This window comes from Sminthopsis crassicaudata, chromosome 4, assembly GCF_048593235.1.
Source record: "Sminthopsis crassicaudata isolate SCR6 chromosome 4, ASM4859323v1, whole genome shotgun sequence".
NCBI lineage: Eukaryota > Metazoa > Chordata > Mammalia > Dasyuromorphia > Dasyuridae > Sminthopsis > Sminthopsis crassicaudata.
This window is the reverse complement of record NC_133620.1, coordinates 123346987-123374896: the sequence shown is the minus strand read 5'-3', so window position 1 is coordinate 123374896 and position 27910 is coordinate 123346987. Positions and strand designations below refer to the sequence as shown.

General features: G+C 33.9%; 1 protein-coding gene and 1 long non-coding RNA gene across 22 annotated transcripts in view; one reads left to right on the top strand and one right to left on the bottom strand.

Annotated features, from left to right (window-relative positions):
- The window catches only part of LOC141565772 (uncharacterized), a 67394-nt gene that overhangs the window by 27577 nt on the left and 11907 nt on the right, over positions 1–27910 (top strand). For 2 of the 4 annotated variants that reach the window (XR_012489115.1, XR_012489116.1), the window contains 2 exons: positions 18921–19083; positions 22279–22367. This is a non-coding gene — a long non-coding RNA (uncharacterized LOC141565772). Of the gene's footprint in view, positions 1–16944; positions 17675–18920; positions 19084–22278; positions 22368–27910 lie in introns of those variants that run through there. The other 2 variants (XR_012489117.1, XR_012489114.1) reach the window with 2 other exon arrangements.
- LOC141565771 (protein unc-93 homolog A-like) overlaps positions 9137–27910 on the bottom strand; it is a 234147-nt gene continuing 215373 nt past the window's right edge. For all 18 annotated transcript variants that reach the window (XM_074309320.1, XM_074309329.1, XM_074309318.1 and 15 more), the window contains 3 exons: positions 24559–24694; positions 22255–22386; positions 9137–9496 (listed from right to left, as the gene is read on the bottom strand). In XM_074309320.1, the coding sequence (XP_074165421.1) occupies positions 9231–9496; positions 22255–22386; positions 24559–24694 (534 nt within the window). In that variant the 3' untranslated portion in view covers positions 9137–9230. The remainder of the gene's footprint in view (positions 9497–22254; positions 22387–24558; positions 24695–27910) is intronic.

Sequence of the window (27910 nt, the reverse complement as noted above, 5' to 3'; positions counted from 1 at the left end):
CACCTTGATCCAAGTGCAATAGCAGCTTCTTGTTTCCCATGTCCATATGGCAATCGGTATGTTTACATCCTTTTTTTAAAAACGGCAGCAGAAGGACAGAGGCAACCAATTCTGGATGCCAGCTTGCTGATCCTTCTCAAGGATCCTTAATCCAGAGAGTGTTATAGTGTGAATTCTCCAGGTTCTCCTTCTCCCCAATTATCATTGCCTCCTACCCAGAAGTAAATAATTCTAAAGAGATAAGAGGCTATGATACAGACACAGTAGCAAAATATTGGTAAAGGTAGAGAGCCAGATAAATCCCCCCAGAAATTATTGCAGAGCCACAATTATACACTGAATCTGCAGATAGATTTATCCAGCCATGATGGTTGCTTTGGGACAAAACTGATGACATTTATAAGGCAAGGGTGGTGGTAACATCTTTTGCCTTGACCTTTCCAGGGACACAGCTCTCAATTCTTGGTATTGAGCAGTTCCCCTAAGGATCTGGCAATGGGCCTTGGTTGGAAACAGAATAGGTCTGTTCCTAGTCATATTTCTGCAAAATATGAACATGCACCCCCCCCTCAGTCTCATTTGACATCCAGAATTTGCGAAAGTTCTTTTCCTCTTTGTTCTTGTATGATTTAGTTATTTTTATTACTTTTTCTTCTAAAATAGAATAGCTTATTTTAGGAAAGAATATTCTTTTTTAGAGCTTTCTCAAGTATTTCTGGGGAAACTTGCAATGAATGTAAAGTTAAAAGATAATAATAAAATTTATATCTTGGTTATGATGCACCAGAATAAAAGCATAGAGTTAATCTCTGAATTAAGAAAGCTCCCTAGGAATTTTCTGCAGAAAGTCTACATTCAGCTTTGCAGATTTGAGTGAAGCAAAAATACTGAAGATCAACTCGATTTCAACAAACATATATTGAGCACTTTCTCTATGCAGGACACATATTATGAATCTAGAAGGTTGCCTCCTCATCCCCATGGCTAGTTCTAGCATGTTTTAATTATAGATAATCTGCCTAATGGAGCTCCCAGAGTTTGTACAGCTAGTATCAGTTAGTGCCAAATAATGAATCCACTGCAGTGGCTGCAAGTATTCAAATTTATACTATTTGAAGTTATAATCATGTAAACTGTGATAATCTGTTTCAGCCTAATAGAAATAGAGAGTGCAAATTTGAATAATGTGACCACTTCAGGGAATTCATTATTTGCACTAATTGAGACTGAGCTGTACTTACATACCTACACTAAATTTATCAAAAAATAGAACTTACTGTGTGAAAGGAATTTAAGCTTTAAACTATACCAGATAAAATAAGTTGTTTAGTTGGATCCTGGAGTTCTTAAAATATTCATTTGAAAAGTTTGCAATTTATTCACTCTTAGGTCAATTATGATTTTTTTTTATTACTCTTCTGTTAAATTTCTTTGATTTAAAAGTACTCTTCTATCAATTAATCATGATTTTTATTTCAGAGTTTTAAATGGTTCCCATGTGACCTATTTCCTTCCCGTCATTATTGTTTAGATCTCACTTTTTAAAAACAGGAGCTCAGAATTTTAAAACTCTTAAAGATAAATTTGATTAGGACATCATTTGCATGAGAAAAGACTACTTATTTCCATGCTCTGCTTTATAGTGTGGGCCTATCTCCATTTTTTTGTGTTCCATATCACACAATGTGCTTGGAATTAGAATAAGAAAATGAACAGAATATTTGCCTGACTATGTTTGTAATTCTGAGTTGTTTTTCTTTTCATTTTGGTCTAGTAATTTGATTTCATTGGTGTAGAAAATTTTTGTGAGGACACTAAGAATTTGATTTATCCAGATCAATCAATCAGCATTTGTCCTAAACCAATCTTGATTTGAATCCAGGTCTTCCTGACTCTTTTGTCAATTTGTTATACACATGTCATATGACTCCTCCTAAGATAAAAGTTACAAGGGCAGCTAGCTCGTGCAGAAGTAAGGAAAACTCATCTTTCTGAGTTCAAATTGACTTCTGGCACTTATTAGCTATGTGACCCTGGGCAAGTCATTTAACCCTGCTTGTCTCAATTTCCTCATTTGTAAAGTGAGCCAGAGAAGGAAATGTCATACTACCCTAGTATCTTTACCAAGGAAACCCCAAATTAAATGATGAAGAGGTGGACACAAGTGGAAAATGACTAAACAAGAAGATGATAGTATTACTTCCCCAAGTAACATTTCTTAATATGCTCATTATATACCCTTTATTCTTTCTATAATATTCAATTAAACAAGTTTACTAAGTTCTATGTGTGAAGCAGTGTGCTTTGGGGCTGACAGAAAAAAATTCTTTGTTCTTATAAGTCTACATTGTATTAGAATGCAGCATGTATGATATTAGCAAGTCTACTTCATCAATAAGATCTTGGATGCATTTTATCATTATGCTGATTACAGAACCTGGAAACTTTTATTACAATTTAAATATGAATGAAGAATTTTTAACAGCCAAAGTCAGTTCTCCTTTGAGGCTATGTTTTTTTTTCCAAAAAAAAAATATCAATTTATGAAGTTTTTAACCAAAACTAACTTAAAGCAAATTCTGAAGCAGACATTATTTGTTTCAGTACTCCTTGTCATTACTCTCTTTTGTCCTCTTCCTGCTTTTAAAAAAATTCTTATATTTTATTTATTACTTTCAGGTGCCTAATATTTTTTGCCTTTCCCCATCAAAATCACACACACACATACAAAATGAGAATGATTTATACTTTGGTGTAAATTTGTAATTAGATCCTAATCAGTGGCAACCACTTTCTCAGAGCAGGTGCAGGTATGATTTCTGATGATTTTTCAGTCTTTTTACTCCATGGTTAAGAGGCAAGTTTTTCTGAAACAGTAATACATTATTGGTGGAGTTATGAACTTATCCAACCATTCTGGAGAGCAACTTGGAACTATGCCCTAACGGCTATCAAACTGTACCTAATCTTTGATCCAGCAGTACCACTAGGAGATCTGTAAAAAAGGGAAAAGAAACCCATATGTGCAAAAATGTTTTTGCAGCAGAAAGGATCTGGAAACTGAGTGGATGCTCATCAGCTGGAGAATGGCTGAATAAGTTCTGGTATATGAATGTTACAGAATATTATTGTTCTATAAGAAACAATCAATAGGATGATTTCAAAGAGGCTTACATGAACTGATGCTAAGTGAAATGTGTAGAACCAGGAGAACATTATATACAGCAACAACAAGATTATGCAGTGATCAATTCTGATTGATCCGGCTCTTTTCAACAGCAAAGTGCTTCAGTCCAGTTCCAAAAGAGTTGTGATAGAGTCCAGAAAGAGAATTGTGGGGACAGAATGTGGATCACAACATAGTATTTTCACCTTTTTTGTTGTTTTCTTTCTCATTTTTTCCCTTTTTTTGATCTTATTTTTCTTGTGCATCATGATAATGGTGTAAATATATAGAAGAATCACACATGTGTAATATATATTGGATTATTTGTTTCTGGGGAGGGAATGGGAAGAATGGAGGGAGAAAAATTTGAAATACAAAACTTTGCAAGGGTGAATGTTAAAAACTATCTTTGCATATATATATTGAAAAAATGATTATTAAAAATAGAGGGATATTTTTAACTTAGCTGCTGAAATAGGACTGAGAGGCAGAAAAAAGTTTCCCACAAGAGGAATTTTACCTTTTTCCACCTTAGTTGTGTTTGAATGAAACCTTTAGGTGGATAGGCACATCTTCCACCTTAATGTCCTCACCCAGAGCCACACATGACTGTGAATATGGGGTGCTGGTCTTTCCCTCTTTGCATTTGTTTTTTCTGAATCTTAGATGAATGGTCATTGACTAAGCTGTGACTTTGTGAACTTTGAGAGTAAGCTACCCCAGAGTTCCAAGAACTAAAGTCCATGACAGATGTCTGTCTCTTGTAAAGAATGAAATACTGAGTAACCTATTTGTCTTAGTATAAAAATGAATTGAAAGTAGTAAAAAAGAGAATGACAGCAGCTCATCCATTAACTATATCATATTCAGAAAAGAACTCAGTGGGGTGAATGCTATGTAGAAATTGCTTTAAATATTGAATCCTTTCTCTCCACAAATTGAAATGGCATGAGAGAGATTATGTCTCTGATTTGGGGAATTTAGTTGTACTTCTTGCTATAGCTTTTCAGTAATCTGCCTTTGTAAAATCTCGATCTCTCCTTTGTAAAAATTAATATTAATTGTACTGAGGATACTAATTGGTGATATTGATTATATAAAGAAGATACTAAAAATACTGGGCAATTAACATTGGGTGAAAACATGCTGGAATAGAGGCTCATGTTAACAGCATAAAAGAATAGCCTTCACCAGTAACCTTAGATCTCAGAGGAGGAGCTGTAATCTTGCTCTAGGGATTCAATTTATAAGAGCAAATAGAAATTGGGATAAAGGCTCACAGCATACACAAGATAAATTTTAAAGCCTTTTCACTATTATAGAATGGAATGTTTTTCCACATTTTTTTAGGAATTTCAAGCACAGTATTTGGGGGCAAATACTTTTTTAATGGGACTTCCCAAAACCCAGAAAATAAAAGCAATATATTGAATGACCCTGCTTCTAGCTAAAGAATTTGGCTGGGCTTCTAAGAATTTCCCCTACTGCCTATAATAACTCACAATACTCAAGAGCTCACTCTTCTTTGGCAGTTAATTGTGAGCCAGTTGCCAGTTGTGAATCATACCCCAAAATGAGGACAAGCAGCCTGTGCATGGCTGCTACACCATGCATTGAATAATTTCATAGGATCAATGAATATCAGAAGTAGATTAAAGCTCATCTAAAATATTATGGTGAGAAGAACAATGGATTGACATCAGAGGACGTCAGCTCAACTTCTGACTTGAATGATGATAACAGGAGAAGAGGCAATAAGATGTGGAAACTGCCCAGAATCATTCTGATTACTCCCTCTGGGAGCTCTGAAAATTATTTCTTTCCTGAAATGTGTGGTACAGAATAGGACACATTAAGTCAGGAGTGCTTTGACCAGAACATTGATCTTCTCTTGATGAAACCTAAGAGATTATACTGTTAATCTATATTCGCCTTTCTAACTGCCAAAACAAAGATTAGCAAACTAAATTCCAGGGACAAATCATGCATGATAACTATTTTTGTGTGGTCTATGACTAAAAATTTTTTAAAACATTTTTATATAAACTTTTATTGTGTTTAAAATATAAAAAAATGTAAAAACATTTTTAGCTAAAGGTATAAAAACAGGGCTGGATTTGGCTCTAAGGCTATAGTGTACTAGTATACGCTTGTGTTTTAAAACAGAAGTTTGTTTTTTTCATATGAACTGTTGTTGAGCCACACCTCCCCCAACCCATACTTGTAAAGTTGATTTTCTTAAACACAAGCAAGATTTTATATTTATCTGTCAAAATTTATATTAATCATGCTTGATATTCCTTAAATCATTTTGCCATTTATAACTATGAAAAACATTGATTGCCATTGATAAAAATACCAGCTATCTGCTTTTTCCCCAAAGGTCCTAGTGCCAGCCTATACTTCACAGAAAGGTATGTAATATCAAATCTCAAAGGCTCCATCCTCCAGGTCTCATTCTCCCAAATGATCATAACCCCAAACCCAGAGATAAATAATTCTAAAAGAGAAGATGACATGGTGTAGAAACAATGGAGATCGATCAGGAAGCTTGCATCAGAACTGATTTCTTCATTCTCCCTTCCATTACTTTCAAGATATAAACATTTTAGTTGTCATAGTGGCAAAATAGTGATAAAAGTAGAGCCTGGCAAATATTGACATTTCTCTTTATCACCAAGTACAGATTCTTGGGGCATTTCACAAAAGGCCTCTTATTACACTGCTATTGTCCCATCTATGCCTATTAAGGACTATTCTTTTTTTATTAAAGCTTTTAATTTTTCAACATTAACCCATGTAAAAATTTGTGTTCTGATTTTCCCCCTTTTCCCTCCACCTCCTGCCCTAGAGAGCAAGTGCTTCAATATATGTTAAACAAGTTAAAAAATATGTTAAATCCAATATATGCATGCATATTTATTCAATTATCTTGCTGCACAAGAAAAATAAAATCAAAAAGGAAAAAATGAGAAAAAAATAAAATTCAAGCAAACAACAACAAAAAGAATGAAAATGCTACGTTGTGATCCACCCTCAGTTCCCACAGTCTTCTCTCTGGGTGTAGATAGCTCTCTTGATAGCAATATCATTGGAACTGGCCTGAATCATCTCATTGTGGAAAAGAGCCAGTATTCTTTGACTCTGCCTATTTTACTAGATACCAAATACCATTGACTACTTTCATGTGGTTTGAATCTCTTCATCTTATATATAAGTATAGTATGAGAGACTTTGTCAAATGTGGTATAAAATCTATGTAAACTTTAGTTAAACCATTAGCCTGAGCAACCAGTGTAATAACCCTGTGCAAAAAAAAAAAAAAAAAAAAAAAAGATGGTGTTAGAGTGGTATAATCTATTCCTGATATAATCATACTGGCTCTTTATTATCTCTGTTTCCTTTTCTGGATAATTTCTTCAACAGCATTTATGAAGCATCTCCTCTGTGCCAGATACAGGTGTGAGATGTTGGGAACACAACTGTAAGAATGAAATCCTTAAGAAGCTTATAATCTATTAATATCCCTTTAAAAATATTGTTTTAGATTTAACTAGAAATCATAGTCCAATGTCCTGGACTAGTATTGTAGACTCTATTTTCTTTCTGTTTCTTGAAAGGGACAATATTTGATGTTCTTTAATTCTGTAAAACTCCTTTCATTATTTATAAATCTTTTCAAGATCATAGCCAGCAGTACAGCAACCACTTTTGCCTGTTATTTCAGTACTGAAGAATATTATTCATTTGGCTCTGTTAAGTAGAGTTCTTCAGGCTCAGCTAAGTGTTCTCTTGAAATCTTTTGTGTCTTCTTTACCTTAAATGAACCAAGCAGGATATATTGATTAAGCCCCTTCTCTGTGGCTGAGGATAGAAAGACAAATATAAAATAGTCCCATTTATCCTTTAAGAGCACAGAGTGTGTGGAAGGTAGAGGGGGGAAGAAAGAGCAGTGCTAAGTACCCTTGTATGTAACTGGGTTCTCGCTCCATCCTGAAGATGAAAAATTTCTTTTTAAATGTTTATCTACATTAAAGTTCAGTCACAGACAACTCTTTGTGACCCCATTTGGAGTTGCCATTTCCTTCTCCAGCTCATTAGGTTCATATAGTGAGTGTCTGAGGCTGAATTTGAAATTAAGTTCTTCTGATTCCAGCCTATCTACTGTGCCAGCTAACTGTCCCTTTATCTTTGAGTTTATATTATTTAATACTGCAAGTAAGTAAGAGTTATTTGCTATAATGTGATTCCATATTCTTGAATACAAAGTTCAAAAGAGAGGCACTTAGCCTTTAGACTTTTTTCTTTTCATAAGAAATCTGGGATAGTCTAGACCTGAGAGAAAATAAAAATCAATTTTCTTCTTAAGTATAAATGAAGAGTATGTGTATACTGTTTTCTGAAAGTCTTGACCATGAAGAGATATCGAAAGGAAATGATATCTTTTAAGAAGCTGTTATCACTTTTACAAGCAATTTGAGGTCTGTAAAATTCTTTATATTTATCTTACTTGATTCTCAGAACAATCCTGTGAGAAAAGTGCAATTATTTATTTTCTGAATGAAAATGAGGCAGGCAAAGGTTAAGTGACTTCCTTGGAATCACAAAATTAGAAAATGTCTGAGGTCATTTTTCAACTCAGATCTTCTTGATGTTCAGTCCAACTTCTTACCTAATGTATTACCTACCTATCTGTTTCATGAAATTGATTTTTGAGAGAAATTGAGTGATGCGGGACTGTGTTTTCAGAGGTTAGGAGAAGATGGTTGTAATTATAGTTTGAGATGACTTGGGGTGGCATCTCACAGCAAAAAACACTGTAAATGATTATTTATGTCTTATGTTATTATTGCTTACATTGTCCATCAACTGTATGGCTTGTATTTTTGATATTTTAATACAAGAGATTAGTGGATTTCATACATAAGCAATCACTTGTGGGAAAAGACGTTTCTCCAGTTTATTAAATATATATTTAATGAATGGTGGATAGGGTCAAAATAATAAAAAAAAAGGTGATATAATTTAATGATTATGAAGAAAATATCAAAAAGACGACACCTGGATCTTTTTAGAGATCAAGAGAATAAAATTGAATATATGTCAAAGTCAAAGAGTGAGAGGTGGGTGACCCAAAAAAGAATGTGGCCAGTCCTGGGAACCTTAAACTTGCTCCACACACATGCGCGCGCGCGCACACACACACACACACACACACACACACACACACACATGGCATACTTCATTCTGAAGATGATATTGGTCTACTTTATTAAGCTCCATAGTAGCACAAAACCTCCTTATTTAGATAGACGATTAGTCTAGTAAAAAAAATTCTTGTAACATCTATTCAATAAAAAAAAAAATCAAAAGGATAAAAAAGGCTATAGTTTAATCTATGACAAGAAATCCTCAGGTATACTCAACTATAGACACTGCAGTTAAATGATAAGCAGAAAAATATTACATTGCATTTGGAAGTTTGTGCAGCACTTTCAATAAAGCTGAGCTATTCCCTGGCATAAAGACTCAATTCTTTTATATAAAACTTCTTTCTGAGAAACTGTATAATTTTGAATCTCTTAACACTACAATCTATAAGAAATCAAAACTGATAGGGACTAGCCAAAGTGGGGTGAAGCATGTTTCCAACAATTAAAAAGTGAAGTATGCAATACAATTGAAGAATTATATAATAAGAAGGGAAGTAGGCCAGTCAAATAGCAAAAGGAAGGGATATTAGTGAATAGCCCAAATATTACACCCTCCCTTCCCCCAATATAAAAAGATCTGGATGGATATTCCAGAAGATTGCACAGATTCCCAGTGGAGGATTTATGTATGGACAGAGAGTATGGACAAGAATTACACAGGAAGAAAAGACGTGGATGGATCTGTACCAATGGAAGGAGAGAATATTCACATCCATGGGATCACACATACATTGAAGTATTGTGACCAATGCTGAAATTGTTCTGATAAAACAATTTAATACTTTGGTGCTTCTACAGAGAAAACCATTCTGAGGTCTTCTTATAGTTTCTCCTCAAGCACTTTGTCATTTTTACATCTTTGTTTGTGTAACTGTTTCTTCTATTTGGTTCTCCATTTTATCAGAAATTGTCTCAGGCAAATTCCTATATTGCAGGTACTCAACACTCCCATAGAACATCACTGAAATAATCAGTGCTCCGAGCAGAATATATAACTTGATGCTGACACACAAATATGTGCTGTATCCAAAAGCAATGACAAATCCAAGGGACTCCCAAAGACGGTAATTGGCAAAAGCAGCCTCCTTGTTGTTCACAAATAGAACTCCATAGAGTGCTGCAATGAAAAAAGAATGAAATGATAAATTTATTCTGAAACCATGCTATTTTTTTATTTCTGAGATTAGGAACCCACACATCAGTGTTCCCCAAATATTCTCAACAAAATGTGTTGGTTTTCTTTTTTAAGTAACTCTTCCAAGCTAAAACAAATTCCTGTTCAATTTGATTTTTCTATATTTTCTATATTTTTCTCTATTTCTCCAGAAGTGAAAAATAATAACCTGCTATTGTTAACTCATTCTTACCTGGGCTAAATATCAAAAGCAAGGACAAGCAAAAGAAGCAGTAATAACATTTAGCAGAACATTTATAGATGTAGATGTGATTCAAGAATCACTTACATGTGTTCTAATTCCATATTTAAGAACTTTGAATTTCCTATATCTGATTGTAATCTCTTATCTTTGCATCTTTCCTATGCTTTATGATCCAGCATCCTGGCCTTTAGCAGTTTTAATAGCTGCCCTTCAAAAAAAAGTCATATTCTAAGATAATGTCTCATCTCCCTTAGAAGATTGCTATCTGTGCTAGCTGCTCATTTAGGATAAAGAGAATAAATATATTTTCCTTACTTGTGAGAAACCACAAAGAGAGTCTTCTGTGGGAGAAAAGAGAGTGAATATTAAAGCTTAGGGCTCTTATCACTTTGCCAAACCCAAGTCATTTTATTTGAAAGCAAGAAATTAAATTCCCATTTAACAGACAGAAAGCTCTTGGTTGACTAAGAGCTAGTAGAATTAGGAAGTCAGTTTCATGAAAAAGGAAGCACTAAGAACATAACTTATTTTTTCCTCTGTTTCCTGAGACCATCAAAACAAAGACAAAAATTTTAGAGGATTATAGAGGTCTTATCAGTCTTTCTTCTTTGTTATTGAGATTCCTACTCCATTCTTACATCATGACTTATTCTAGGAAAACTTTAAAACATCAGAAAGCTCTTGGATTATTTTTAAAGGGTAGGACAAGGGATAAAAAGGGAAAAAAATGTGTTCTTTCTACAAAGTTACAGTGATTTGAGGAGTATCAGGTGTATAAGGGAGAGACTGAAAGCTAGAAACCAGAAGGAAACATCAACTTCTTTTGTGAAACTCATTTTTAGTTCCAACACTGATAAAACTGACTGAGAAGGCAAGTAATATTTACTAAGTTATTAACTTAGAAGATTTCTTTTCATCCTCAGAAAACCCTGTGAAGTAAGTGCTATTATTATTTCTACTACCCTAGCCCTCTCTCTCTTTCTTCACTGAGTGTTACTCCTGCCACAATGTATGATAGAAGCAAACCATTTAACATCTCTGTGCTATTGCCCTACCACCCCCATCCCTGAAATGCAGGCCTATCTCACAACTTTTTTCGTGTACCTTTTAAAATTTGCAAAGTGCTTATCCATATGAGATTTCATTTGATTTACAACAACCCCTGTGAAAGAAGTGCTATTATTATTTCCATTTTAGGGAGGAGGAAACAGAAATTGAGAAAGTTTAAGTGATCTATCTAAGTCACAGCTACTAAGTATCTGAAAGAAGATTGAATTCAGGTCTTCCATAGTCAAAGTCCAATACTCTATACATTGTATTACATAGCTAATTTTTTTCTGAACCTGAAGCGGATGAAGAGAAAGACCTTAACTTTTCAGTTATTGACTGGCTCTTTCTGAATGAACATATGGCATCTAAGTACTGAAATACAATAAATGAACTTTCATCTTTTTGCTTTCATCGATATTTCTGAAATAGTGGAAATGAACCCTCACTTTCATAACTCTCAGACATACCTTCCTGAACAGAAGGTTGTTTTTCCTCTCTCTGCCTTAGGGCACCTGCCAACAGACTACTTAGCAGCTGTGAATCTGGCAGCTGTGCAATCCCATCTCTTAAATGCCAAAATCTTTTGAGAATTATCTAAAAATAATCAAATGGTGCAAAGTACTAGGATTAGTATACTCCTGGGAACATTTAAAAACCCTCTCATTTCTTTCTTTTCTTTTTTTCAGAAGTCTTTAAAGTTCAGTCCAAAAACAGAAGCAAAGAGTGGGAAATTTTGATTGAGTTGAGAGCCTTTGATTAATATTGCCTTGGTTATATTTTCAAATTTCATTTCCTTCTTCATGATTTATAGGAGCTCAAATGAAATACAATAATTATTTGGTTTGTTTCCCAATCTAATGTTATGCAAAACTTGATTTTTAATCTAAAATGCTGCTATTTTTAAGTGCAATGATTAGTCTCCTTCAGTGCTTTCACAATTAAACCAAAATTTAAATTGTGTGAACAAGTCATGCATTTAAGACGAGATAAGGCAGTTCCTTGACTCTCTTGTTCTTGCCACCAAAGCACAGATTCTATAACACAAAAAGATGAGATTATGAGTCTAAGGACCTACATGAAAGTCTAGACTGCCATGTACAGCTACTAAAATCAGCCATATCAGTCAGTCAATAACAAATTACAATAAGCTTTTACTATATGTACCAGGCATGGTCTAAATGCAACACATTTGATCTCTATGAAAATTCAATTTCCCTATATGTTAGATAACTATTATGCTTAATTTCTCTAGTTCCTTATATCTCAAAAGTTCTGTGACCAAAGGATCACAGAATTTCACAGATTTCAAAAATTAGTATAAATTTTTAAAAGGCCCTCAGCAAAGAAAAGGAAGAACAAGCATGTCCATTATTGTGGGATCTCAGACAAATATTTCTGAAGGATGGGAAAATTGTAAAATAAAATAAGAAAAGGCCATTCTGTCCTATGACTTGGTGACTGTACACTTTAAATGCCAGTTAATTAAGGGAATGGGGTATAGAGTTGATGAAATAGAATTGAATGGAGTGGCTGGCTGGAAAATGTATGACAAAAACAAAACAAAGAGAAAGAGCCCTTTGGCTCCCTCCACAAGTTGAAAAGGCAAATCTGTTTGGCAATGGTTTTGCCCAGAGAGAATCTTCTGATAGGAAAGAATTATTTTATCTTCTTCCGTCTGAGGCAGAACTTGCCCCTGGTTTCTAAGAAAATGTAGAAAAGGCAAACTATGAAGAATGACATTTACCCACTGCCAGAAAGTATATAAGTGGCTGATTGTATGTGTGGTATAAAACAGGAGATTTGTAAGGCTGGTAACAAATGAAATAATGAATACTATCCAATAGAAATATCTTACATATAGATAGTAGGCACTCAATCAGGATTGTAGAATGAACAAGTAGATTCTCCTCAGATTCATAAACAGACCAGTCTCAGTTCAATCAACACCCAGAAAGAAACAAATCTATTCTGTCAAGTTTCTGTAAAAAGGGAATTCCACTGAGTTATATACTGGTGGCAAAAGAGACAAACAGAAAAAAAAAGGAACTTAAAATAGTATAACTCTCCAGTCTATCTCTCTCATTTTCCTGGATAGACAAGGAACTGAAGAGTAAAAGATATCAAATCTTGTCGTAAATTATGTGCATACAGAAAATTTCATTACAAAGGAAACTTTGAAGACTTGTTCTGGGAACTCAGATACTCAACTCATTTGGGATCTCATTGATTTGAATGTGTGCTGAAAAATACATATTAAATATAGAGAAAGAGAAAGATAAGCCAGATTTTTGGAGTCCATCAGTCCTGACTAATCCCCTTTCACAGTTTATTGGGCAAAAGAATATTTTTAGAATACATCCTTGTATCTTAAAAAAAGTACATCTTTAGTCCATAAGAGTGTCCGTGGCATTTCGCCCATTTTTTATTAATTATCAGAGTAAATAAAAATATAGAAATTCTTACATCCCACTGCTCTAAGGAAAGGAAGTCCCAGAGCACTGTGAGAAATACCAAGTGACATCTTTCCCAATTTTTATTCACTTTATTTTTTGTTGGAGATTCATCTCTCAGCTTATAATTGAGAAATGATTATTGAAAAGGCAAATATAACATAGTACTGAATTTGCTAAATTCAATTACAGATATTATGATGTATACTTTATTTTCTTTAAAATTATAAATATTATTCAAAGATTAAAATTTTAAATTTGATCCAAAGATTATTAATTTAAAAGTGAGGAGAGAAGGGATGATTTTAGAAATTTGGAATGGTGACAAAAGTTATGTGTAATTCTTTTTTTCAGGTATTCTAATGTCTTTCATTATCATGAATTATGATACTTGAACAATTTCACTATTCTGATTTTTATTTCTTTGTTTTTAATATATAAAGAAGAAAACTGGGTTATTTCTTCTAGGCTGTACAGTGATTCACATTCATTCACTAGTGAAAATTTATATTTAGATAGACTTTCTTTTTTTTAAATTAATTTTTCACACATATTGCTTTATGAATCATTTTGAGAGAGAAAAATCAAATCAAAAGGGAAAAACCATGGGAGAGATTTTTTAAAAAATGAACATAGCATGTGTTGGTTTACATTCAGTCTCCTTAGTTCTTTTTCTGATGCAGATGGCATTTTCTGTCCAAAGTCTATTGGAATTGCTTTAGATCACTCAACCACTGAGAAGAACCAAGTCTTTCAAAATTGATTATAGCACATTCTTGCTATTATTGTGTATAATGTATTATTCCTGGTTCTGCTTGTTTCAATCAATATCAGTTTATGTAAATCTTTCCAGGCCTTTTTAAAATCAACTTGTTCATCATTTTTTATAGAACAATAATATTCCATTAGCCACAACTTGTTTAGCTATTCCCCAATTGATGAGCATCTACTCATTTTTCAATTATTTGCCACCACAAAAATAACTGTAACATACAGTTTTGCACATACAGGTCCATTTCCCTCCTTTATTATTTCCTTGGGATATAGACACAGTAATGGCACTTCTGGGTCAAGGAGTATGCAGTTTTATAGCCCTTTGGGCAGAGTTCCAGATTGCTCTCTAGAATGGTTAGATCATTTCACAACAATCATTAGTGTCCCAGTTTTCCCACATCCTCTCCAAAATTTATCATTATCTTTTCCTGTCTTCTTAGCCAATCTGAGAGGTGTGAGATTGTACCTTAGAGTTGTTTTAATTTGCATTTCTCTAATCAATAGCAATTTATGTAATTTCTGATAGCATATTGACTCTACTAATTTCTTTTTAATAGACATAAACTTACAACTATAATATGGGAGATATTGAAAAGAACAAAGTAAACAAAACTTAATTGGGGCAGCTAGATGCACAGTGGATAGAGCACCAGCCCTGAAATCAGGAGGACTTGAGTTCAAATGTGATTTCAGACACTTAACACTTCCTAGCTGTGGGACCCTGGGCAAATCACTTAACCCCAATTGCCTCAGCAAAAAAAAAAAATTATATATATACATATATATATGTATATATATGTATGTATGTTTAGTTATTAAGATATTATTTAGAGTGAAGACAAAATGGAAGCTGAATTAATATTATAGCTAGAATGTTAATGATGATTCTTTTTTAAGCATATTACTGTTTTCCAAAAACAAAGTTCTATTCTATTCAAATTAATGCCAGTTAACTTTTCATTTATTTAGAGCCCTCAATTAATGCCCAGTTGATCAGTAAGAATTTATTCAAGCATCTATCACATTCCAAGCAGTGTGCTAAACCTTAGGCATAAAAAAGATAAATATGAAGCAGTTCTTGTCCTTAAGAAACTTATTTTCTGTTGGTAGAGACTAAATTCCAACACAAATATATACAAAACGCATACACAATTAATAATAAGTATTGGGGATGGGAAGTATTAACATCTGAGAGAGTCAAGAAATCATGTTTGAGTTGAGTTTTGAAGGAAATCATATTCTAATAGTTGTAGATGAAGGGTTGTACAGTGAAATAGAATGCTGGGCTTGGAGTCAAGAAGACTGAAGTTCAAATCCATCATCAGAAACTCACTATGTGAACTTGGAAAAGTCATAACCTCTGCTTGTCTCAGTGTCTTCAACTGAAAAATAGGGGTGATAATAATAGCTCCTTAGAGTTGTTATGAAGATCAAATTAGTATTTGCAAAGTGCTTAACATAATGCCTAGCACATAGTAGATGCAATACAATAACTAGTTTTTCTCTGAGCATGGGAAGATACTAATGGAGGAAGCTTATGCTTTGGAGAAAACTCGAGTCAAGTAGACCAATTTGTATGCTTCTGCAGCCATATAGGAAAAAGGTGAAGAAAGCCTCAACAAGATCAATAATTATGTGAATGAAGGTGACAAATATCAAGAGATATTGTGGAGCTAGAATCAATAAGATTTAGCAACTGTTTCTGTCAATGGAATGAGAGACAGTGAGGAATCAGATATGACTCCCAGTCTGTGACAATGACTATCCCATGTGAAGTCAAAATAATTCTTCTCTTTATAACCAAGCTTCATATTCCTTTGACTTTCACTTTGTTTTTGCAAGTCTAATGGTGGAGACCTCTATATCACAAAATTAATCCTGTGTTCTAAATAATCCAATGAAAAGATGGTCAAAATACTCTGATTTCATACATTGAATGTGTATGTATATATGTGTGTGTGTGTGTGTGTGTGTGTGTGTGTGTGTATCAGTGAATTTTTTTGGTCTAAATTATATGTGCATTTACTTTCACTTTTAATATTCTTAAATTGGTGTGATTTCATTGATATTGTGAAGTCATAGATAAAGAAATTCCATTCATTGATACAAATCTGCACTTTCTCTAAAAATTATAGAATTAGAAAATTGCCTTAAGCACTAAGGGAGTAAGTACCTTCTTCAAAGTCATATAACTACTATATGTCTGAAAAGAACATTTAATGAAGCTCTTCCTGGCTCCTAAGTCAGCACTCCATCCACTAAGTCACATTGCCTGTCTAGTCTTTGAATAATGAAAGTATATTGAGATGGGTCAGTGAAGACTAAAGCCTTATCTTTTACTTTCTGTATATTTTCTCAACACACATGCAATACCCACATAAGGGTGGGTCTACATTCAATGGAAGTTAAGGATCCAGAAAGTTAACAAGTCACTTTAAAAATAGTAGAGTGCATGGGAGCAAGTCATCCAATCCAAATCCTTCATGGCACAAAGAAAAAATGAGTCTTGCAATGGTTAAATGTCTTGCCATGAATCATACAGCTAGATAATGAGAGCAAAGGGTCAGCCCAATAGCCACTTTGAAACAGGATTACAACACATGACATTCTCCCAACTTGTCTGTCTCAGTTTCTTCCACCTTGAGAAGGCCTCCATGATTAGTGAGTCCCTGCCCTAAACTGTCATAACTTGAGGACCTTCAATCCTACCACACAGGAGTTTTACTTCCTGCTTGCTCTCCGACTTGTTCTACCTCTATACCATTAGCCTTGTATGTTATCATCCCCTATTTAAATGTAAGCTCCTCATGAGTTGGGACTGTCTTGTTTTCTTGCTTTGCATCTCCCATGCTTAGTATAGTACCTGGCATGCCTGGGATGCTATGAATATTGCATTTTCACATCATTTTCTCTTTGCCTAAACCAATATTTAGATAGTTTTCCAATATGGTGAAAATACTTCAAGAAGAGTTTCACTCTTGAACCAAATTAAATACATTATGGCATCTAACCCTTATGTATTTGAACTATCATTCTGTAAGAAACACCATCTAGGTGAAAGGATATGAACAGACAACTTTCAGATGAAGAAAATGAAACTACTTCTACTCATATGAAAAGATGCTCCAAATCATTATTGATCAGAGAAATGCAAATTAAGACAACTCTGAGATACCACTACACACCTCTCAGGTTGTCTAGGATGACAGGAAAAGATAATGATCAATGTTGGAGGGGATGTGGGAAAACTGGACACATTGTTGGTGGAGTTGTGAATGGATCCAACCATTCTGGAGAGCAATTTGGAACTATGCTCAAAAAGTTATCAAACTGTGCATACCCTTTGACCCAGCAGTGTTTCTACTGGACTTATATCCTAAAGAGATCTTAAAGGAGGGAAAAGGACCCACATGTGCAAAAAAGTTTGTGGCAGCCCGTTTTGTAGTGGCAAGAAACTGGAAACTGAGTGCATGCCCATCAATTGGAGAATGGCTGAATAAAGTATGGTATATGAATGTTATGGAATGTTATTGCTCTGTAAGAAATGACCAGAAAGATGATTTTAGCAAGGCCTGGAGAGACTTACATGAACTGATGCTGAGTGAAATGAGCAGAATCAAGATTTTTTTGTACACGGCAAAGGTAAGATTATACAAGAATCTGATGGATGTGGCTTTTCTCACCAATGAGATGATTCAGCCCAGTTTCAATGATCTTGTGATGATGGGAGAGCCATCTGCACCTAGAGAGGACTGTAGGAACTAAGTGTGGATCACAACATAGTATTTTCACTCTTTTTATTGTTGTTTTCTTGAATTTTATTTTCTTTGTCTTTTTTTCCTTTTTGATCTGATTCTTCTTGTTCAGCAAAAATAATTGTATAAATACATATCTCTATATTGGATTTGCATATATTATTACCATGTTTAACATATATTGGATTACTTGCCATCAAGGAGAGGGAGTGGGGGAAAGAGGGAAAATTGGAACACAAGGTATTGCAAAAGTCAATGGTGATAAATTATCCTTGCCTGTGTTTTGAAATTAAAAAGCTTCAATAAGAAAAAGAAAAAGAAAAGAAAAAGAAAAGAAACTCCATCCAAAAGTTCAGTCCAGATTTAGGACTAAAACAACACTGATATCCAAGGGTATATAATAAATTGGCATAAATTATGTGTACTCTAGAAAATCAAAGGTACTTTGTTATCTGATTTGTCATTAGTTTGGGAACACTAAAGGCATTATGTTCAGTTCCGGAGAAAAGGGATAAATCTAAAGAGCAATAGATAATTCATGGATCTTTAGAGTTTGAAGTGATCAAAATAATCACTTAGGATATCATGTAGTCTAAATCTCTTCTCTATTGGATTAGTAAAATTGAAGTCCATAAAGATTAAGCACCCAGCTAGGAAGTGTTATGGCTGCTACTTCGGCTTCAGATTTAAAGTCTGTATTTTGCACCCTTTCAGGTAGAGGTAAGAAAGTAGTAACTTACCACCACTAAGGATAATATTTTGTGGTTTAGTTTTATGGAGATTTATTTCCTGCTCCTAGATGGGTTAAAAAAAAAAAAGAAAAATCCTTTTGGATTCTCTAAGTATGCTAGAGAATATATTGCAGAGGTAAGAAAGTAACTTACCACCACTAAGGATAATATTTTGTGGTTTAGTTTTATGGAGATTTATTTCCTGCTTCTAGATGGGTTAAAAAAAAGAAAAATCCTTTTGGATTCTCTAAGTATGCTAGAGTAAAGAACACAATCATAGTATTTGGAAGGTAGAGAAGGCTATAGCAGTTTGGAAAACTTCTTGATTTGTGGAAGCTCTTCTGTTGTTAATACAACCAATATCATTTGTGATAATCTTAATTTTCAAATATTATTCAATAGGATATTGTGTGTAAATAACAACAAGATTGTGTGATGATCCACTATGATGGACTTGGCTCTTTTCAACAATGAGAAGATTCAAAACAATTCCAATAGACTTGTGATGGAAAGAGCCATATGCAACTAGAGAGAGCAATATAGAGACTGATCAACAACAACAAAGGTGAAAATACTATGCTTTGTTGCTGTTGTTTGTTCTTTTTTTTCTTTTTTCTCACGTTTTCCCCCTTTGATCTGATTTTTCTTGCATAGCATGATGGATATTGAAATATGTTGAAAAGAATTGTACATGTTTAATCTATATTGGATAGCTTGCTGTTTAGGGAAGGAGGAAGGAAAGGAGAGAGGGGAGAAATTGGAACACAAAGTTCTGAAAAGGGAATGTTGAAAACTATCTTTGCATGAATTTGGACAAATAAAATACTATCTAAAAGTTCAAATAAAAGGAATATTGTGGTAAATACTTCCCCCCTCTAACATCCACTGTCTGGGTGGCTCTGAGCAACTTAACGCCTCAATGGTCTAGGCAATTCTCAAAGTCAGTAAGTTACAGAAAAGGTGCTAACTTGCTTTGGTACAAACAGCTAGGTGGTACAATAGAATACACAAAAGAACTATTATCAGAAAGAATTTAACATCATCAATAACCGCTAGGGTATGGTTCCAGTTCTAGAGCCAGACATCCTGGAAAATGAAATCAAGTAGGCATTAGAAACCTTGTTAATAATAAGGCTATGAAGATAGTGGAATTCAGCTGAACTATTTAAAATCCTAAAAGATGAGGCTGTGAAAGTGATGCACTCAATAAATACCCAGCAAATCTGGAAAAGTCAACAATGTCCACTAGATTGAAAAAGATCAGTCTATGTCCCAATCCTAAAAACGGCATGCCAAAAAATGTTCAAATTAATGAACAATTGTGCCCATTTCACACGCTAGCAAGATTATGTTTAAGATTCTACAAATTAGATATCAGCAATATGTGAATTAAGAACTACCAGAAGAGAAAGGTGGTTTTTGAAACAGCTGAAAAATTAGACATCAAATTGTTAACATTTACTAGATTATGGAGAAAGCAAATAAGTTATGGATAAAGAAAAATCAAACAACTACTTTTGCTTCATTAACTATGCTAAAGTCTTTTGACTGTGTGGATCCTCAAAGAGATGAGAGTACTATTTAATCTCACTTGTCTTTTAATGAACCTATATGAAGGCCAAGAAGTAACAGAACCAAACTTGGAACAACTGATTGGTTTAAAATTGGAAAAGGAATACAACAAGGTTATATATTGTCAACTTATTTATTTCACTTACATGCAAAGCACATCATGAGAAATGCCAGGCCTGAATCAAAAGCTAGAATTAAGATTCCCAGGGGGAAATATCAGCCATTTCCGTCTGATAACAGTCTGATGGCAGAAAATGAAGAAGAATTAAAAGCCCTTAGATGAGGGTGGAAGAGGGGAGTGTAAAAAGTACCTTGAAGCTTAACATAAAACAAAACAAAACAAAAACCCCTCAGACCTTGACAACTGGTCCCATCACTTTCTAGCAAATAAAAGGAGAAGAAATGGAAACAGTGTCAGACTTTATATTATTGGACTCAAAGTTAACTGCAGACAGTGACAGTGGCCATGAAATTAAAAGAAGTTCCCTTCTTGGAAAGAAAGCTATGACAAATCTGGAAGCATTCTAAAAGGCAAAGGCATCTATCTTGCTGACAAAGGTCCATATAGTCAAAGCTGTGTTTTCCCAGTAGTATTGTAGAATTAGATTATAAGAAAAGCTGAGAGCCACAGAAGCCATATTTTCAAACTATGGTGCTAGAGAAGACTATGGTACCATGAGAAGACAAGAGTCATGGGAAGAGACTGTGATATTGGGAAAAATTGAAGTCAAAATGAAAGGGGGTAGACAAAGGATGAGACAGATAGACATCATCATAAAAACAATGAATATAAATGTGAACAAATTTTGGGAGATAGTGGAGGATAAATATCCAGCATGCTATCTTACATGGAGTCACAAAAAGACTGACCGACAGCAATAGCAACAGATCCTAATAACCTTGTTATTTTGCTATATCTTTTCTTTCTCAGTCATGTTCTGAGAAATTGTCTACAATAATAGCTTCTACTTACTCTCCTCTCACTATTAAACCCTTTGTAATATGGCTTCTGATTGTATCATTCAATTGAAGCTTCTCTCTGAAGTTGCCCTTGATCTCATAATTGCAAGATCAGAAAGTCTTTTCTAGGTCTTCATCCTTCTTGATAAGGATCTCTACTTCTTTTGACCCTGTTTGCCACCCTCTCCTCCTGGATACTGTCTCCTCTGCTCCAATGCGTGCTCCTTCTCAGTCTCCTTTGCTGGCTCACCATATCCTTGATGTCCTTTAATAGTGGATATTCTTCAGACTCTATTCTGGGTGTTATTTTCTTTCTATGCACTTTCTCTTAATCTTATAAATTATCTGAATTCAATTATCATTTCCATGAAAATAACTCATTGATGGATACTATGTCTCCCTGAGCTTTAGTCTCACTTTACCAATTGCTTATTGGATATTTCAAATTGGATGATCCAGAAACATCTCAAATTCAAAGTTCAAAAATAGAACTTTCCTTCTCTTCCTCCAAATCACTTCTCTTTCAGACTTTCCCATTTCTGTATAAAGATCACTATTCTTTCCAGTAATCAAGTTTATATCTTTGATATCATGTTTGAATTCTTATTTCTCCCATCCTATATCCAAATTTTTCAGCTCAGATAATTTCATTCCCCTATTTAATAATCTCCAGTGGTTCTCTAAATTATTATATAAATACTATCTTTTAAATCCTTTCTGACTCCAAAGTATTTTTCTAGCTTCATTGGACATTACCATCCCTCTTATATTCTGTGATCCAAGAAAACTGACTTTCTCATTGTTTCTCATATGTGGCATTCTATCTTTTGTTTTCTTACAGAATCAATCTCTTCCTTCTAGTCAACTCCTATTCAACCACCATTTTCTACATTAAAACCTTTCCTGATCCATCTCAATTGTTAGTGCCTTCGCTTTCTAAATATTTTGTATTTAACCACCTTGCATTTGTGGGTCTATTTATGTATATATATCATCTTTCCCACATAGAACCTAAGCTAAAATAGGGATTATTTCATTCTTTGTATTTTTATCATGAAGACTGAGCAGACTTTTTGGCATACAGTAGGCACTTAAAAGATCACTGATGGAGCCACTGTTTGATTTCTCAGCTTTTCTTTCCCTCCTAGAAGCTTCCACCATCTTTATGGAATGAAGGTACAAAAGTTTGAAGAATGATACTTACCATTGTTTTGTGTCTGAAAAACAGCATCTCCTATTCCCCAGAGGGCAGCAAATAAGAAGAAGAGAATCTCCTGAGAGGGATGAGGTCTCCACACCAAAAGGGAAATTATGCAGGTGAGGTGTGTCACTGTACCTGTGAGTTGAAGAGAGAAGGAAAATTGAAAAGGAAACAAATGACCATTGTAAATAAGTAAAAGAACAGAAGGCAAAATTTAGATACACAGAAGAAATTCTTTCTCTGATCTTTTGGTTTCCTCAATTTGAACAGTTTCCTTAAAATATCTTTAAGTGTTTTCTTTGACATGTTTACCTGATCATGGTTCTTAGGCTTTTTTGAGTCCCCTTTTTATACCAAGACAAAGCACAGATGCTCCTAGGAAAATAACTTCTAATTATTTTACTTTCTAGGTATCCATGGATTTTTTCTTCTTTCTGTTATATTTTCCTTTATACTCCAAGCACTTAAAATAGGCTCTGGCACATTAGGGAAGGCTTCCTGATTGGTTGTCTAATTGTTAGATATTTTGGTTCTAAAGACTAAACTAAAAACACCCAAACAGAGGAACCTTAGTATTGAGGCAACAAAAAAAGATCATAAGAAGCACTATATTCTACAATTCAATATGTAGGATAGTTGTCAATCTTAGATGTGAAGGAGGAAAACAAAAGTAAATTAATTATTAGGAATTTAGAAAAGTTTTCTAAATCGAGAATTCTTTCTACTTTACCATGCTAACTCTAAAAATGGCAACTGAGAACATTTCTGACAATTGTGACTTCCACCTTATGTCAACATCATGGTTTCCTGCTCATAAATAATTTCTGTTTCTCTTTGAAATGTAATAAATGTATCTTTGGAACAGGAAAAGACCTGCCCATATTCCTTACGATGAAATTCTCTATCCTCCAATTTTTTCCATCCAGAACTGGAGATATGTTTCCAACTTCATAGTTTAAAATCCATGCTTATTATTATTCATGTTGAACTCTATTCTCTTCCTTCTTGATTCTCAAGAAATAAGGCTATTAAAATAATGAGCTAAATAAAATCTGTCAAATTTGATGGATATGAGTAAAGAACAAGGCTATAGGATAGCAGGCTGGAAAGGAAATTTGTAGACATGGTAGAAGCAGTAACTGGACTTAGCAATAATCTTAATAATGATATCTTAATAAATAAGCCTTTTTCCAAGCCAATCTTCCAATTTCTACATTGCTATGTAAGAAAGCCATAAAAAGCGGGGGGGGGGAACCCTAGCTTTAAGAGCAAGAAGACTGCATTTGGGGAAATTTTAGTTCTATAACTTTCTCTATGACTTTAGATAAGTAAATCCTTTCACCTTATAGGCTTCAGTTTCTTTATCTGTAAAACAAAAAGATTAAGATAGATAGTCTTTAAGGTTTTTCCTTATTAGACATCCCCTAAGTTTACCACAAGATTTTTCCTCAATTTTATTGGAGTTCCATATTATAATCCCACAATCATATATCATTAGTATTATTTGGATTAATTTGTTTACCAGCTATTCTTCTAGTCGTGGTCCACCATCTGACAAATGTCTACCGTTCACCATGAAGTGGATTGGGTGAAAATGAGTATGAATATCTCTGAGTGCTTCTGAAAGGATCTAATGAACTAGTTAATGTATAAGTATATGTACATGTAAAATGCTTTATAAAAAGGTATAATTTAACATTAAAAAAGTACATGTTTAATTGGTATAATGATAATATAATAAGTAATACATATAGGTGAATGTAAGAATCTGTGTGTGCATATAAATATATCTATGTAAAGTGCTTTCTAAACAACATCCTTGAATCATAGCCTCCTAAAATTTAGGGTTGGATAGGACCTTCAATGTGATTTAGTCCAAAGGTGTCAAACACACCCCCAATTCTGAGGAGTAGATTAAAATATAATTGAGAAGTAGTTATCAAAAGAAATAAAAATGCAATCGGATATAGATGATGTTACTATGTGGTTTTCTAAGTCAATATGCTTCTACAGGAGTCCTAAGTACAGTTTAGTAGTTCCCATTTATATATGAGTTTAACATTATCAGCTCCCATTTTACACTTGAAAAGACTAAGGCCCAGAGAAAAGAGAGCAGAAATAACTTCTTCCCAATTACATGAATAGAAAGGAATCCAAAAAAGAAGTTGAATCCAGTCTATTTCTACTATAAATACTCTTTCCCCACCCTGCTGATTGACAAATTAGAAGCAGCATCTGCAGATAGAAAAGATAGCAACTTATTAATAAGTTAAATAGATGATAAAGTAAATAAGAGCTATTACAAACCTAGTGCATACAAAGCTATTCTGCCAGTGTATTGGGAGAGCTTTCCAAATATCAAAGAGCTAATGGAATTGGTGGCTGAAGAGCAAATCATCACGAAGCCAACATAGCGAATTCCCAGGGCACATGTGACATATGACTAAAGAAAAAAGAGGCAAATGTTAAAATAATGTTTTCACTTATGATTGTTCTTTCTCATGGATAGGGACTGAACCTGTGATTTCATGCTTATAGGGAAACTCGATCAATTCAGCTTAGCTCTTTCTCCATAATTTACAATCCTGGAGAGTTACCTAAGAGAACCCTGAGAGGTCAAGGGTTTTGCCCAGAATCATGTTCATTTAGCCTGAAATTTTGCTTTACCATTTATGTCCTTAAAGGAAAATGCTCATCTTTCCACATGGCATCTTTTTGGATGCAATGGAAATGAACTGAATTTAGAGTTCATCGACAAAATTCTACCCAATCCTGCCCTATGAATTAATCCACTTTATTTTTTTTCCAGAACTATGCTGCAAAAGATGATGGATGAAACTGTTTATTACAGGCTTGAATACTGGTGAAGGGAGGGAAATAAGTGCCTATTATGTGTTAGGAACTATGCTAAACATTATATAAATATTATCTCATTTGATTTCCCCAACAGCCCTATTAGAAAGGTACTAAAGTATCTTCATTTTATAATTGAAGAAACTGAGGCAGGAAGAGATTAAATGACTTAGGAAATAACTGAATCTAGATTTGAACTCAAATTTTTCTCTCTCCAGGCTCAGCAGTTTGTTTATTGTTTCCCCTACTGTCTACTGTGTCATATTCCCAGGGAATGATAAAGACAGTGAGAAAAAAAATCTTAGAGCAAATGGGAGGCAGAAAATGCTTCTGTTTGAGTAAATGTAAAATATTTAACTTGAGCTCCTTGGTACATCTTCCAATTCACTTTATCCTCAATCTCCAAACTGCAACTCAACCAAGAAAATAATAGGCCATGACTAAGTTCATCCTTGAATAGCATATATTAACATGGTCTGATATAATAGAATTGCCCTGGCTACAAACAATAAAAGTAACTATGATGAGATTGGTGATCCTTCTAGTTTCTTCAACACTTCCTTTCTAAAACTGAACTTCAAAGTGGGTTTTTTTTTTTTTTTTACTGTAGTTTGCAACTGTAAAGTAACATTTTTTAAACTGAATATTACTCTTAAGTCTTATAGAGAGCCATATTGGGGAAAGAATTTATTTTAATGTAAGTAAGTATTCAACTGTAAAATCTGGCTCAGAGGTTGACACACATATAAAAGTTGGTTATCGATGATTATAGGAAAAGTAGCATGCTTGAATGGGTGAGAAGAAGTACAGATTTGAAATCAGGAAATCCCTTAGTGTACATCCTGTTTTTACATTTATTCATTATCAGGGCCAGTCATTTAGCTAATCTGAAAATAAGATAGTAGGAATAGTAATATTTGTACTGTCTAAACCATATAGATGGACACAAAATCACATAAAAGTCCAAACTTAGTCTGAAAGATAATCCATGACCTTCAAAGAGGAACTTCTGAGACAGTCTATTATACTTTCAGATAGCTCTTATATGCTCACATGAAACATAAATTTGTCTCTTTGCACCTTTAATTCACTGATTCTAGCTTTGCCCTTTGAAGGCAAACATAACTAAATCCTTCTCCCAAGAGACAGGCTTACATATGCTTGAATAAACTACCATGCCCCTCTAATTTAACTATTCTGAATTCTTTCAACTAATCCCTATATCATATGAACTCACTGATTCTCCTAAGCAATTAGTTCAAGGCTCTTCTCTATAGTGGTTCCTTTCTGAACACTTTCTAATCTATCAATGTCATTTCCTAAATGTGTTTACCTAGAACTAAACATATGCCGTCTTACTAGGAATGCCCACTTCTTCACAGCAAAACCTTTCCATTTCCTTGATTGATTGTCTATTGAATTCCCCATCATATCTCTTCCAAATATCTTTTTTTCTCAAGTCACCTATTCCCTTCCCTTCTCTCTACACAGCTTAGCAAAGAATCTTACCTCATATTTACTAAGAAAATAGAGTCCATTCATCAGTAGTTCTCTTTCCTTCACTTCTGCCCTTCAAATCCCCTTGACATTTTTTCCTAACCTCTTCTTTGTTCCATAATCAGTGGAAGAAGTGACCTACTTTACTGCAATCAACCTCTCTTGCCTGTGCTCTTGGATCATATTTTTTATGAGCTTATCCCTTTATTCTCTCTCTTTCTAATCCAAAGCCTTCATCTTTCCCCTATAGCCTTTCCCTACTGTCAAAAATATATAGAAAAATTTCCTCTATTTTCTATTTTTTTCACTAATTTCTGCCATCCACCAAGCTATTTTCCCATATTTTTCTTCTTTCACTACTAAATTCCTAACAAAAAGCTATCTATAGTCATTATCTTTACTTCTTTATTTGCTACATACTTCTATACCCCTTGTAATATCGTACCTCATCAACAAATTTAAACTTCTCAATAAAGTTTTCAATAATTTTCTAATGGTTAAATCCAAAAGGCTTTTCTTATTTCCCATTCTTCTTACTCTAACATTTTTTCCTTCCTTTTTCTTTTATTTGTGTGACTATTCCTTCTCATTTTCCATTACTAAATTATTCTCCCTTCATCACTTGTCCCATCTCCATCTTGGCATGAGAATAATATAGGATTCCCCTCTGAGACTTTCTTCTCTCTGTAAAGCACTTAGCATAGAGTCTGGCATATAATAAGTTTTTGAAATTATTTATTGAATTTATTATTATTGAAATATTTATTATATTACTTGTATAATATATATATTACTTAAAAATAAGTTCAAAATAAAAATCCTTATCTTCTGCCCCACCAAATAGTATCTTTTCCTCATTATCTATTTCTTTCAAAGGTATCACCATTTTTCTAATCACTCAAATCCATAATTTCAAAGTTAAAATTGACTCTTCATTCTTCCTCTTTCCACCTGTCCAATTAATTTCTATGTATTGTTAATTCTACTCCATCAACACACAAAAACAAAAACAAAAAATTGTTGCATCTATCTCCTTCTCTTCAGTCATATAACCACCACACTAGTCTATGTACTATGATAATAGCCTCTTAATTGGTCTCCCTACCTAAGGCCACTATACTCTCTAATCCATCCTCCACAACACTGCCAAAATGATATTCTCAGAACAGTTTTAATTACATCACTCTCCTTCTCAAAAAGCTTTAGTGATTCCTTACTACCTTTAAATGTAAATGCAAATTCCTCTCTTTATTATTTAAAGGTTGTCAGAATCTGTCTTTTATCTGTCTTTCCAGATGTATCACACATT